Here is a 14,161-nt window from a genome sequence, read left to right on the forward strand (position 1 = left end):
GCTGTTTGGCGGGAAGTTGGCGTAGTTCCCCGGTCCCCGCCTTGTTTCTCCCCAGAGGCTTCACAATCTTCCCTCCACGGTCTCGGCATAGGGCATAGTACCCTTTCGCACGGAGGACGCGATGGCTCCCAGGAAACGCCCAGAAACCCAGAAGCCCCCCGAGGTGGCTGTGCGCCCCAAGAGCAAGAGGAGCAGAAGCCCCCGGGAGCTGGAGCCCGAGGCCAAGAAGCTCTGTGTGAAGGGCCCCGGTACTGCCTGCGCCTGCTGCTTTAATAATTCCGCCTTTTGGGGTTCTCACGCAGGAGGCTGGAGTGGGGGATGGGTGCTGCTGGTTTCCCGAGGCTCTCCCAAACTTCGGATGCCTCGAGCTGTACATTTTTCTGCAGGTCCTTTCACATCATAGAGCTTGGGCTTAACCCCCCTCAGGTGCCGGGAAGAGGCAGATGAGCTCCATTACATAAGACACAACGGACCTTCAAATTCCTTGTTTGTACCAGGATTTCTGTACACTGAGAACTGCTTAAAATAATCCTACTTTGCCTAGTGGTGTGTGTGCTGAATTTCGATAGTCATGGTTGCTAGCTGTGTGTCCTTGGTTTCCGCTGTAAGAACCCGCAATTTCCTTAGGAAACTCATTCTCTGAGGTTTATTGGGGCTTGAACCTGGGGCTAAAGGAGTGTGAGGCAACACCGAAGACCAGCGGGGGGTTGTTGGTGAAGTGGGTTTTGTCCATAAGAAGAAGGAGTTGGTTGTCAAGAGGCCAGATTCCTAGAGACTAGGTCCTCAAATACATCTTTATTACTATTCTAAGTGAATTTACCTCCCCAACAGTAGCTTAGTTAACTTCAAGCCATGCCAGACCCTCTGGATCTGCTGGTTTCCAAAACTGATTGGACTTGGGGCCAATAATGGGTCACCTCTACATTATTTTAGTATAGGATTTAATGTTACTTCTTCCCCCCCCCCCCCCGGTCGCTTCTGTGCTATCCTAAAATCCTTTCATTGTGCCTTATATGGGATTTTAAAATTGTCACTCAACCCTAGTATGAGTTTTCCGACCCACTGGGAAGAGTTCTTCATAAACTTTATTCTTGTGTGTTTCTTTAGCTCAATGCGCAGCAACCCTGCAAGGGTTTGGTTTCATATCGTTTTTTATTTAGTTTCGCTTCAGAATTACTATTTTGGGGAGTGTTTGGGGCAAGGGGCTGAATCCCTACTCCTTATTTATTTCTTGTGCCGGATGAGACTGAGCAGACCACAGAAAGGCCTTAGGTGATGGGAGAGATTGGCTGTGCCGAATGAAAAAACAAGGCTTTCTTTCTGAGATTTCAGCAGGAAACTCTTCCGTGCGTGAGAATGGAGAGGAAAATATGTGTCTGTTCTGCTTGGCAGGTTCTAGCAGAAGATTTGACTCAGGCTGCCTTTGGGCGGGGTTGGCTAGCCTGCAGGTCCCGCCATCATGCAGCAGCATCGTCAGGGCGCTCCACCACCATAAGCTGGGCAAAGCTGCCTGGCCGTCACTGCAGCAGGTGAGGCGTTTCCAGGCTGAAGTGCTCAAGGGTTTGCCTGGAACACTACTGGGATGTTCTAAAATTAGAGGCTGGGTTGGTTCAGTGGGTTGTCAGAGTGGTCAGATCACCTCTACCTTGGTGACTGACCTACTGGGCATTCAGCCAGGTAGAAGTCTTATGCTGTAAAGGTCTCATCTGGAATGCACTCTGCCCCCTTGCTTTCCAAGATTAGTTTGTGCACGTTGCAAATATTTTCATGCGCAGAGCCAGGCAGTTAGTTTTCCTCTGGTGGGAGGACTTGGCCCTAGAGCTCATCTGTGGAGGAGGCAGAGATTGGCAGTGTACCCAGGACTTGGGTTTTAATTCAACTTAATTCTTTTTTTCTCCATGTCAGGGTCTCCAGCAGTCCTTTTTGCATTCTCTGGCTTCTTACCGGATATTCCAAAAGGCTGCCCCTTTTGACAGGAGGGCCACATCCTTGGCATGGCATCCAACTCACCCCAGCACCCTGGCTGTGGGTTCCAAAGGGGGAGATATCATGCTCTGGAACTTTGGCATGAAGGACAAACCTACCTTCATTAAAGGGGTGAGCAGTCCCTGTGCCAGTCAATAGTGTGAAGAAGTGTTTGTTGAAGGAGTGGAAAGTTATCCAGTAACGAGGAGATGATTGGGATCAGAAGTAACTGGGTATTTTCAAACAAGTAAATGGTAACAATACTCAAATCTTCATTGAGGGCCAGCCCTTAAAACATTAGAAGGTGTGAAATATTGATCGCCCTCTTGTACGTTATCACATAGAACAGAATCTGAGCCCCTTCTTTATTCTTGGCCTCGTCTTCTACTACGGTCTTCCTCACTTCTGATGCTTTAGCCACACTAGCTATTTCTTTCTCTTCCTAAAACTGGGGCTTTGGACTTGCTATTCTCTTTGACTGGGGTACTTTTTCCCATGGTTTTCTCATGGCTGGCTCCCTCTTTTCATTCCAGTCTTGGCTTAGTATACTTTGTCAGACAGCTTTCACTGACCACTCTGTCTAAAGTAGCCTCTGCTTCATTCATTCACTCCCTATCCCATTACCCTGCTTCACTCCCACCCCACCCTGACACACACACACACACACACACACACACCCCACCCCCTGAGACAGCATTTATCAGTACCTGAAATGTTTTGCTTATTTGTATGTCTTTGCCCATATAAACCTCTTTGGAAAGTAAGGTCCATGATAAGAGGGACCTTATCTTTCTGGTTCACCACCGTATCCTCAGTGCCTAGAACAATGTTTGGGCTAGAGTAGCTGCTTTGTATTTGATGAATGAATGAGAGCCTTCAAGTGTAACTGGGATGTATACATAGAAGATAACTGGCAACACGGATGCTAAATGCCACAGAACATGAGAGAAGGAAGAACCTCTTTGTGAGTTAAGAGTAGAGAAGGCTCATGATGAGTGGAGAGGGAGGAAGAGCAATAATTAGGGAAATGGAGAGAAAAAGGAAAGGGGGAGTGTGTTTGGGGCAAAGTTGGCATAGCGTTTTTTAGAGATGATTAGTATTTATCATCAGTTGCTGAGGGGCATGGTGTTGGTCCTTCCACGAAAGATAAGACTCTTAGTTTGCACAGCCGGGGGTGTTGACTATGGAGGGCTATTCTGGAAAAAACAGCCCTCTGGCTTTAGAGCAGAAGCCACAAACTCACGTGCTTAAGAAGCCAAACAGGAAAAAGAATGCTTGGGGTGGGGTCAGTGGTAAACTGGAGATGGTTGACATGCAGGAATCTAGGTCCCATGATGGTATCAGATCCGGATTTGTTCAAATGAAGCCTGAAATCCTGATTTTTTTTTTATATGAAATGTTCTGATTTTTAAAGATTATGATGAAATACACCTAAAATGTATCATCTTAACCATTTTTAAGTGTGCAGTTCAGCAGCATTAAGAACATTGGAATTCTTGTGTAGCTAGTCTCCAGAATTTCATCTTGCAGAAGGGAAACTCTATACCCACTAAACACTAACCCCTGTTCCTCCCTCTCCCCATCCATGGCCACCACCATTCTACTCTATGTCTTTATGATTTGGACACTCTGATGAGTATCTTATGTAAGTAGAATCATACGATATTTAACCTTTGGCTTATTCCACTTTGCATAATGTCCTCTAGCTTCAACTGTATTCTAGCAGGTGTCAGAATTTCCTTTTTAAGGCTGAATAATACCCCACTCGATGTAGATACCACATTTTGCTTATCCACTCATCTGCTGATGGACTCTTGGGTTGCTTCCACCTTTTGGCTCTTGTGATCAATGCTGCTGTGGGCATAGATGTACAAATATCTCTTCAAGTCCCCGCTTTCAGTTCTTTGGGGCATATACCCAGAAATGGAACAAAGGAGATAGATGAGTCCATGGGTGAACCCAGGAAGAGTTTTCTACAGTGTCTCTCTCTCTCTCTCTCTCTTTTTTTTTTTTTATGATAGTCACACACACAGAGAGAGAGAAAGAGAGAGGCAGAGACATAGGCAGAGGGAGAAGCAGGCTCCATGCACCGGGAGCCCGACATGGGATTCGATCCTGGGTCTCCAGGATCGTGCCCTGGGCCAAAGGCAGGCACTAAACCACTGCGCCACCCAGGGATCCCTCTACAGTGTCTCTTTAAAGCAGCCCATCAGAAAAAGCCAGGTTAAACAGGCTTGGGATGACATGGGTATTCAAGAAAAAGGTCCCTGAAGCCAGAAGAAAGGCAGCCAGAGAAATGCTGTGGACAGAGCTCGGCTTCCTGCCCAGCTGGTGAAACAGGTGACCAGCAGAAGGGGTAGTTTTAAATTGAAGTCAAAACCCAGAGCTCAGACAGGAAGAGATTTGTTTTTTTGTTTTTTGGAATTTTTTTTCCTCTGGGAATCTAGGACATGGGAATAGAAAAATTTAAGAAATAGCCTAAGGGTGTCCTAGGGGAAGAGCCTCCTGACCAAAAGAGGAGTGACATCTGCTTTAAACTTGTGCCAGGCTGAGGCTGCTTTTGTTCTACATCACTCTTCATTATAATGTGCACTTAAGTGACATTTCCTCATAGCATCATGGAGATCAGTCTGGGCATCTGAACTTGGTGGCTAGCAAGAGGCTAGACTGGAGTAGAAGAAGGGTATGGTGGCCTGGAGAGCTGTCTGTTTTTACTCCCAGATACTGACAAAAAGTCTATTCGAGAACAGGAACTGAAAAAACAGCAGTGCTTCATTTTGTTACATCTTTTTTTTTTTTTTTTAATTAAAAAAGGTGGAGGTTTTTTTGTTTTTTGTTTTGTTTTGTTTTGTTTTTTTGTTTTGTTTTTTTATTTTAAGTAGGCTCCACACCCAGTTTGGGGCCTGAACTCACAGCCCCCAAATCAAGAGTTGCATCCTCCACTGACTAAGCCAGCCAGGCATCCCTCATTTTGTTACTTCTTTAGCCCTCCAACGTTGGCTATGATCTTTACATCTTTCAGGCCCTTGGCAAGGAAACACATATGACATTTTCAATGTGAAGATAACTTGATTTTACTCTTACTATTAAATAATCCGTGCTTGTAAGAATTTCAAATAATGCAGAGAAAAACATAAGGAATAAATACTATTTGAAATCTCTGCTTGGGGCATCTTTTTCTGTGGGTATACACTATTGTTCACACCCATACTTCTACTTAATTATTACATAAATATTCTACCCTAGAATGTGTCATATTTTACTTATTATATCAGATAGTCTAGTTTAAATCATATATCAGAGGGACGCCTGGGTGGCTCAGTGGTTGGGTGTCTGCCTTTGGCTCCGGATGTGGTCCCGGAGTTCTAGGATCGAGTCCCAAGTCAGGCTCCTGCATGGACCCCGCTTCTCCTCCCTCTGCCTATGTCTCTGCCTCTCTCTGTGTCTCTCATGAATAAATGAATAAAATCTTTAAAAATCAATCAAATCAATCAATCAATCATATACCGATAACCACTAAGAATATCCTGTAGTTCCCTTTTGTTTTCTGTAATGCCTTTGGTATCAGAGTAATGCAGACTTCACTAAAAGAGTTAGGAAGTGTTCCTGCCTCTTGTATTTTCTGGAATTGTTTGTGTAGAATTGATACTATCTCTTCCTGAAAAGTTTTGTAGTATTTTTAGAACTGAGTTTTCTTCATTGGGAAGTTGTTAACTATATATTCAATATCTTTCATAGCTATGGGACAGTTTAGAATCTCTTTTTCTTTTGAACAAGCTTGGTTTGTCTTGCAAGGAATTTGTTCATTTTACCTGTTGAATTTAGTGACATGAATTTGTTAGTGGTAATTCCTTACTATCCTCTTAATGTCTACACGATCTTTACTGATACCTCCCTTCACATTCTTGATATGGGTAATTTGAGTCTTTTTTTTTCTGCTTATTAATCTTGCTAGAGGTTTATCAATTTTATTGAAATTTTCAAAAAAACTGCTTTTAGTTTCAATGTGTTTCTCTGTTTTTCTGTTTCCTTTTCACGTTTTTATGATACTTTTCCTTGGTGTGTTTAACCTTTATTTTGTTCTTTTTCTAGTTTCTTCAGATGGAAGTTTACATTATTTGAGATCTTTCTTCCTTTTCCTAATATAATCATTTAATACTCTAAATTCCCCTCTAAGTATTTCTTCTTCTTCTTCTAATTATGATTATGATTATGATTTTAAAGAGTCTATTTATTTGAGAGAGAGTAGGAGTGGGGGAAGAGCAAAGGGAGAAGGACAAACAGACTCTGTGCTGAGTGCAGAGCCATACACAGGGCTCGATCTCACAACCCTGAGATCATGACCTGAGCCACAACCAAGAGTCAGACACTTTAACAGACTGTGCCACCCAGGTGCCCCTATTTTTTTTTTTTTAAGTAAGCTCTGTGCCCAGTGTGGGGCTTGAACTCACAACCCTGAGATCAAGAGGCACATGTTATACAGAACCAGCCAGTCACCATCCCCCATCCTTTTATTTTTAATTTATTTGCACATTTGTATATAAAATGGGTTTCCTATAGACCATGTTAAAAAAAATATATCCAGCCTGACAATCTCTGCCTTGTAATTGGAGCATTTTACCATTTACATTAATATGATTATAAATATGATCGGGTTTAAATCTACCACCTTGCCATTTCTATTTGTCCTGTCTCTTTGTTCCATTTCTCTTTTCTTTCCTGCCGCCTTTTTTTTTCCTGCCGCCTTTTTCATTGAGTACTTTATATGATTCCATTTTATCTTCACTATTGGATTAATAGTTATACTTCCCTTTCCTTTTCTCTTTTTTAGTGTTTGGTCTTGGGTCTATGATATACTTTTCTAACTCATCAGAGTGAACCTTCAAATAACATTATACCGCATCACATATATTGTAAGAATTTTACAACTATATATTTACTTCCATTTTCTCTATTCTCTTCTTGTCCTACATTTTACTTCTACATATATTAGAAACCCAATACATTAATATTTTTGTTTATATAGTCTGTTATCTTTTTGGTTTTGTTTTTTCTTAGATATTTATTGAGATATAATTGATATATGATAAACTACACATATTTAAAGTGTACAATTTGGTGACCTTTGACATATATATACAACTGTGAAACATCACCACAATTAAAATAATGAACATATCCTTCATCCCCAGAGTTTCCTCATACCTCTTTGTAATCCACCCCTCCCTACCTCTGAAAACCATTGATCTACTTTCTATCCCTATTGGTTAATTTGCATTTTCTAGACTTTTATATAAATAATATAATACATAATTTTTTCTAGCTTTCAGTCAGTATAATTATTTGAGATTCTTCTACATTTTTACATGTATCAGTAGGATTTTTTTTCTTTCTTAGTAGTGTTCCATTATATCAATGTACCACAATTTATCTGTTCATCTACTGAAGGATATTTGGATTTTTTTCCAAATAAAAATAAAACTGTTATAAACATTTATGTACAAGGCTTTGTGCAGATGTATGTTTTCATTTTTCTTTTTTTAATTAATTAATTGATTTTTGTTTTGTTTTCATTTTTCTTGACTAAGAACTTAATTGTGGAATGACTGGGGTACAGGGTAGGTATCTTTTAAGGATTTCTTTAAATGAGAAGAAAACTTTAATACTTACGTATTTGCCATTTCCAGTGATATTTTTTATAATGTAGGTTGGTTGGTGATAAATTTTTTTTTCCTTTTGTTTGTCTTTTTTGGAGAAGATATTTTTGCTGGGTATAGAATTCTAGGTTCACAAGCTTTTTTTTTTCTTGTTTTTACTACTTTAGAGATGATTTCTGATGCAAAGTCTAATCTCATCCATTTTTTTAAAGATTTTTTTTTTATTTGAGAGAGTGAGAGAGCATGAGCAGGGGGAGGGGCAAAGGGAGAGGAAAAGCAGTAGACTCCCTTGCGAGCAGGGAGCCCAATATAGGGCTTGATCCCAGGACCCTGGGATCATGACCTGAGCCAAAGGCAGATGTTTAACTGACTGAATCACCCAGGCACCCCTCTTCTTTCATTTTTATGTTCCTCTTAACATGATTTTCCTTTTTTCTTCTTCTTTCTGCTTTCTTTCTTTTTCTTCTGGCTGCTTTAAAAATGATTGTGATTTGTCTGGTGTGTTTCTCTATATGTTTCTCCCCTTTGGGGTTCATTGTACCTCTTGGATCTGTGGGTTTGTCATAAAATTTGGAAAATCTTAGGCATCATTTACTCAAATAGTTCCCCTCCTCTTTTCTTTTCCAGGACTGCAATTATATATATGTTAGGCTACTAGATATTGTCGTACAGGTCATTGGTAAACTGTTCATTTTTTAATCCCCCCATTTTATTTTGCATAGCTTCTATTGCTATGTCTCATATTCACTGATCTTCTGCATTACCTAATATGTATTAGATGTATTTTTCTTTTCAGATACCATATATAGTCTCTAGAAGTTTGATTTTGGGCCTTTTTCAAGATCTTCCATTTATTTTTTCATGTTCACCACTTCCTCTACTTTCTTGACCATACACAGAGTATGTGCATAATAGTTGTTTTAATGTTTTTGCTAATTCTATCATCTATGACACCTTTTTAAAAGATTTTATTTATTAGAAAGACTGTGTACCAGCAGGGGGAGGGGCAGATAGCGAGAGGGAGGAGCAGGGAGTTGATTCAGGGCTCAATCCCAGGACCCTGAGATCATGATCTGAGCCAAAGCCAGACACCCAACCAACTGAGCCACCCAGGTGCCCCTCATCTATGTCTCTCCTTTTTTTTTTTTTTTAAGATTTTATTTCTTTATTCATGAGAGACAGAAAGAGAGAGAGAGGCAGAGACACAGGCAGAGGGAGAAGCAGGCTCCATGCAGGGAACACAACATGGGACTCGATCCCGGGTCCCCAGGATCACGCCCTGGGCTGAAGGCAGTGCTAAACCACTGAGCCACACAGGCTGCCCTCTATGTCACTCCTGAGGGTGTTTCTATCCATTTAGTTTTCTTCTGGTTATGAGTTCTATTTTTCTGCTTCTTTGCATGCCTGGTAATTTCTCCTTGGATGCCAGACATTGTGAATTTTATGTTTTTGGATGTTGGATTATGTTATATTCTTTTAAATATTGTTGGTCTTTGTTCTGGGACACAGTTAACTTATAATCAGTTTGATACTTTCTGGCTTGCTTTTAAGCTTCATTAATATAGTTACTATATTAGCTTCCTATTGCCTCTATAACAAATTACTACAGACTTGGTGTCTTAAAACAACGCAATTTTATTCTCTTATAGTTCTGGAGATCTGGAGGTCAGAAGTCTGAAATCATTTTTTCTGGACTCAGGACTAAGTGTTGGCAGGTCTGGTTCTTTCTCAAGTTTCTGAAGGGAGAATTACTTTTTTCAGCTTCTTATGGCCATCTAAATTCCTGGGCTATGGCTGCTTTTTCTATCTTCAAAGTGCATCACTCCAATTTCTACTTCTGTCATCACATTGCCTTCCTTTCTGACTCTGACTCCTCCTGTGTTCCTCTTATAAAGACCATTTTGATTTTGATTATATCGGTCCCACCCAGGTAATCCAAGATAATCTTCCCATCTCAAGATCCTTAACTACATATGCAAAGTCCCTTTTGTCATCTAGCATATTATTCACAGGATCCAAGGACTAGGGCATGGATATTTTGGGGACCATTATTCAATCTATCCCAGTTAGCATGGGTTTAAGGCAGCCAATAGATATTAAATTGTTCTCACCCTGAGGCAATACCCTTCTGAAGACTTGATGTTTTGCATATAAAATATTTTCTTTCTGGATGGTCAGAATACAGATTGTTTTGAGGATTTCTCCCCTACTTATTTATGGGTGTTTCTCCTTGCCCCCTCTCCCAGTCTTGGGTAGTTTCCTCAGACATGTTTATACATTAATGCTTCCCAAAAACTTGAGGGGACCCTTGTGAAACTCTCCAGGATGTTCCTTCTGTGTGAGCCTTTTGCCCACAAATTCTTATTATGTTGGTTTTCCTAAAACTGTGTCTCCTCAGCTCAGTGAGATTGCTAGGCCGTGTGGTTCCTCCCTGTCTTGCAGCCTGAGTACTCTCTCCAAGCAGTTAAGCTGGGGCAATTGCAGGGCTACCTCCCTTCTTTCCCTCATGTTTTGTGCTGCCTGTTGTCCAATGTCTGAGAACTTATTTCATGTATCTGGTCCATTTTTTGTAGTTGTCTAAGGCAGGACGATATATTTGTTTTCTGATGCTCCATCTTGGTTGAAAGCAGAAATCCACACCTATTAATTTTGATAGTTTATCTGAGGATTTAAATTTTTTTCCTACACAATCTTGCCATCTACAAATAATGAGTGTTTGATTTCTCTCTTTACTATTCTGATACTTCTTTTTTTACCTTATTCCATTGGCAAAGACCTCTAGTGCATTGTTGAATACTGACGACAGCAGACATGTTTGTCTTGTTCTTGATCATAGTAGGCTTATATTTTACCACTAAGTATGATTTTGTCTACTTTTTATTGTGGTAAAATGCATATAACATATAATTTACCATTTTAACCAATTTTAAGGGTTTTTTATGTTGTTTTAGTAATCTCTACACACAACTGAACCCACAACCCCAAGATCAATAATCACATGCTCTAAAAAAAAAAGAAAAATCACATGCTCTTCCAACTCAGCCAGCCAGCCAGCCAGCCTCCCATCATAGCCATTTTAAGTGTACAATTAAGAACATTCACATTGTTCTGCTACTATCACCACCAACCATCTGCAAAACTTTTTCATCACCCCAAAATAAAACTCTGTATCCATTAATCAGTAACTTTCTATTACCTTCCCCTAGAGCCACTAACCTGCTTTCTGTCTCTATGAATTTGATTATTTCTAAGTATGTTCTCTAAATGGAATCACACAATATTTGTCCTTTTGGGTTTGACTCCTTTCGTTTAGCATAATGTCTTCAAGTTTCATCCTTGTAGCATGTAACAGTTCTTCATTCCTTTTTATGGCTTAATGACAATCCATCATATGGCTATGCCATATTTTCTTTATCCATTCATTTGTTGATGGGTGTTTGGGTTGTTTTCACCTTTTGCTGTTATGAATACAGCTGCTGTGAATGTTCATGCACAAGTTTTTGTTTGAAACTTCTTTTGGGTATATACACGGGAGCTTGTTTATATTTTAAACCTTGTCTGTTTTTGAATATCCTTTATCAGACTCTGGAAGTTCTCCTTTTACTTCTAAATAAAATAAATTACCAAAAGTTCTTATCATGAATGATAATGGAATTTCATCAAATACTTTTTTGTATCTCTTGAGATCAGTATATGATGTTTCCCCTTTATTCTGCTAATGTGATAAGCTACACTGATTTTTTTTTTTTAAGATTTTATTTATTGAGAGAGAGCATGAGCAGTCAGGAGGGGCTAAGGGAGAGGGAAAAGCTGATTCCCCACCGAGCAGGGAGCCTGCCACAAGGCTTGATCCCATGACCCTGAGATCATGACCTGAGCTGAAAGCTGCTTAACCAACTGAGCCACCCAGGCACCTACATTGATTGATTTTGTATGTTTGTTTTAACTTATTATATTCACATTTTTCATTTAAATTTCCCCCCACACACACACCCTTTTTTTAACCTTTCCAGTTATATCTCTAGCAAGTAATATTGCTTCGCCTTCAGCCCAGGGCCTGATCCTGAAGACCCAGGATCGAGTCCCACATCAAGCTCCCTGCATGGAGCCTGCTTCTCCCTCTGCCTATGTCTCTGCCTCTCTCTCTCTCTCTCATGAATAAATAAATAAAATCTTAGAAAAAAAAACTTGTAAAAGCACAACACTGAACCATTATTAAGTATACAGTAGTGTTAACCATATTCATATTATTGTATAGCAGAACTGTAGAACTTTTTCTTCATGTAAAGCTGAAACTGTATACCCACTGAATAAGTTCCTTTTTTTCCCCTACCCTCAGCGCTTGGCAACCACAATTACACTTTCTGTTTCTATGAATTTGAACTACTTTAGATACCCCTAAGTTTTGATGGTCTTACTGTGGTTACATAGGAGAATGTTCTTGTAGGAAATACACAGTAGAGTATTTGAGGGTGATGGGATATTATGTAGGCAATTTATTATCAAATGATTTTAGAAAAGCAGTTTGTTTTTCTTTTTTTCAGAAATGCAGTTCTTTGTGCAATTTTTGCAACTTTTCTAAGAATTTGAAATAGTTGGAAAACAAAATTTAAAAAAAAGACTGATAATATTTCTTCCTTAAATGTTTAGTATATTCAGCAATGGATCTACCAGGATCTGGAATTTACTTTGCAAGAAAGTCTTTAGTTGTGAATACAATGTTGTTATAGATGTCAGACTATCCCAAATTTTCTCTTTCATCTTCTGTCAGTTTGGCAAGTTTGTATTTATCTAAGAAATTTGCCCATTTCATCTAAGTTTTCAAACTTATTGGTGTAAGATTGCTTATTATAACCTTTTATAACTGTTTAAAATGTTTAGGATTTATATTGATGTCCTTTTTTTTTATCTATTACATTAGTAATTCGTGACTTCCGTTTGGTCAGTCTCACCAGGGATTTATCAATCTTATTAGTCTTCTTATTGAACCAACAATTATTTTTAAAGTAGGCTCCATGCCCAATGTAGGGCTTGAACCCTGACCCTGAGATCAAGAGTCATGTACTCTACTGATAGAGCCAGCCAAGCACCCCCCAACTTTTGTTTGTTAATTCTCTCACAGTATATTTGTTTTGTTTCATTAATTTCTTTTTTCTCCTACTTTCTGTTTTTAAGATTTTATTTATTCATTTTAGAGGAAAGAGAGTGGGAGGAAGAGCAGAGGGAGAGGGACAAGCAGACTCTACACTGAGTTCAGAGCCTTTCATGGGGCTCCATCCCACAACCCTGAGATCCTGACCCCAGAGGAAATCAAGAGTCAGATGCTCAACTGACTGAGCCACCCAGGCACCCCCTCCTACTTTCTTTTCCTATTACTTTCACAACTTCTTGAGATGGATGTTTTGAGGCATTGATTTTAGCCTTTTATTATGGATGCTTCTGTGAATATTTGTGTACCAGTTTTCATGTGAACAGACATATTCATTTCTCTTGGGTGTATGTCTAGGAGTGGAATTGCTGGGACATATTTTAAGTTTTTGAGGAACTGCCAAACCATTTTCCAGAATGACGACTCCATTTCACATTCCCGCCAACAACATAGGAGGGCTTCAAATTCTCCATATCCTTAACCATGCGTATGTTCTTTTCCAGCTTTATTGAGATATAATTGACAAATAAAAATTGTACATATTTAAAGCATACAGTGTGAATTTTAACATGTGTGCATTGCAAATGATGACCACAGTCAAGCTAATTATATTCATCACTTTACATATGACCTTGTGTATATGTTCTGGGACACTTAAGATCAACTCTTTTAGTAAATTTCAAATAGACAATACAGTCTTATTAACTATAAGTCACCATGCTGTACATTAGATCTCTGGAGCTTATTTATCTTGCATAATTGACACTTTGTCCCTTTGACCAACATCTCCTCATTTCCTCCATCCCCAAGCCCCTGGAAACCACCATTCTACTCTCAGCTTTTATGAGTTACACGTCTGTAGAGTCCATGTATAAGTGAGATCATGCAGTATTTGTCTTTCTGTGTCTGACTTATTTCACTTAGCGTAACATCCTCCTGGTTCATCCTGGTTGTCACAAATGGCAGGATTTGCTTCTTTCTAAAGGTTCAGTATATTCTATTATATATACATACTACATTTTCTTTATCCCTTCATCTGTCTACAAACAGGTTGTTTTCCTATCTTGGCTATTGTGAATAGCTACAGTGAACACAGGAGGGAAGATAACATGTTAAGAAGCTCATTTCATTTCCTTTGGCTATATACCCAGAAGTGGGATTAATGAATCAAATGGTATTTCTAAATTTTCCAAGGAACTTCCATACTGTTTTCCACAGTGCCTCTGCCAATTTACATTTCCATCAACAGAATACAAGAGTACCTTTTTCTCCGCACCCTTGCTAATACCTGTTATCTTTTGTTGTTTTGATAATAGCCATCCTAACAAATGTAAGGTGATGGCTCATTGTGGTTTTGATTTGCATTTCCCTGATGTCAGGATTAGTGACG

At 39.5% G+C, this 14,161-nt stretch overlaps 1 protein-coding gene across 7 annotated transcripts in view; it reads left to right on the forward strand.

Annotated features, from left to right (window-relative positions):
* Positions 1-14,161, forward strand: part of DDB2 (damage specific DNA binding protein 2) — a 37,663-nt gene that overhangs the window by 14,279 nt on the left and 9,223 nt on the right. For 4 of the 7 annotated variants that reach the window (XR_012013891.1, XM_072790679.1, XM_072790675.1 and 1 more), the window contains exons 1-3: positions 2-248; positions 1,393-1,529; positions 1,906-2,097. The exons of 1 other annotated variant lie outside the window; for it this stretch is intronic. Coding sequence is in view for 5 of the 6 variants with exons in the window: in XM_072790679.1 (XP_072646780.1) it covers positions 122-248; positions 1,393-1,529; positions 1,906-2,097 (456 nt within the window). In the remaining variant the exon portion in view is untranslated. Of the gene's footprint in view, position 1; positions 249-1,392; positions 1,530-1,905; positions 2,098-14,161 lie in introns of those variants that run through there. 2 more of the 7 variants (XM_072790676.1, XM_072790677.1) reach the window with 2 other exon arrangements.

Source organism: Canis lupus, chromosome 21 (genome assembly GCF_048164855.1).
Source record: "Canis lupus baileyi chromosome 21, mCanLup2.hap1, whole genome shotgun sequence".
NCBI classification, from domain to species: domain Eukaryota; kingdom Metazoa; phylum Chordata; class Mammalia; order Carnivora; family Canidae; genus Canis; species Canis lupus.